General features: G+C 46.4%; 1 protein-coding gene across 1 annotated transcript; it reads left to right on the top strand.

The window, feature by feature from the left end:
* Window positions 1–91: 91 nt before the first annotated feature.
* Window positions 92–756, top strand: LOC121939596 (unconventional myosin-VIIa-like; the record flags this gene model as incomplete). The annotated part of the gene is made up of 3 exons (XM_042482599.1): window positions 92–273; window positions 358–479; window positions 578–756. Coding segments are annotated over 3 exons (483 nt in total), but the record flags the coding sequence as incomplete, so codon positions are not given.
* Window positions 757–781: the final 25 nt, after the last annotated feature.

The raw sequence follows: 781 nt of genomic DNA, 5'->3' as shown, positions 1-781 counted from the left end.
TTTATATTTATTTTTTAACTTTATTTACTTTATTTCCTCCATCTCTGCTAACTTTTAACTGATTTCTGAGTTGACTTCCTTTCCTCTTCAGATGACCCCACATTCCTGAACTTCAAGAAGGGAGAGCTCATCATAATAATCAAAGACGACGAGTTTTCTCAGCAGCGTGGCTGGATGAAGGGCCAGAGCGAGAGCACGAAACAAACAGGAGCCGTCCCGGTGGAGGCCATTTTAATCCTGCCGACACTCAGCAAACCCACCAAAGAGGTCATGGTACGGAGGTTTCAACAACACATCCTGCTCTGATGAGTTAAAGTCAGAGTCTGTGGAGTATTTAATGAAGTTTCTGTATTTCAGAGCCTCCTCAACTTATCTCCGAACCAGAGGAAGGACATCATTCAGGCAAATCTGAAAGAAACAGGAACTATGGAGAGATTAGCTCCGGTATCGCTGAGAGAATTCTCCCTCGAGTACTTCAGGTATCTAAATTTTTGATTCACTCGCTGATCAGCAGGATAACGCTCACTGGAGCAGAGCGAACAGCAGGAATACTTATCTTGTTTTCTTAATCCTGCAGGCAGCCCACTAAGGATGTGAACCGCCAGGTGATGTCCAGGAACGCCGCCCCCGAGAGGCTGTGGGCGAACTCCAGAGAGCCAATCAGACAGCCGCTCCTCAAGAAGCTGGTGGGAAACCCCGACCTGAGCCACAAAGCCTGTCTGGCCTTCACTGATATCCTTTACACTCAAGAGTTATGTAGATATGGGTATATGGTACTACT

This window comes from Plectropomus leopardus, unplaced genomic scaffold (assembly GCF_008729295.1).
Source record: "Plectropomus leopardus isolate mb unplaced genomic scaffold, YSFRI_Pleo_2.0 unplaced_scaffold52045, whole genome shotgun sequence".
Taxonomy (NCBI): Eukaryota; Metazoa; Chordata; class Actinopteri; order Perciformes; family Serranidae; genus Plectropomus; species Plectropomus leopardus.
This window is presented reverse-complemented; position numbering and strand designations above follow the sequence as displayed.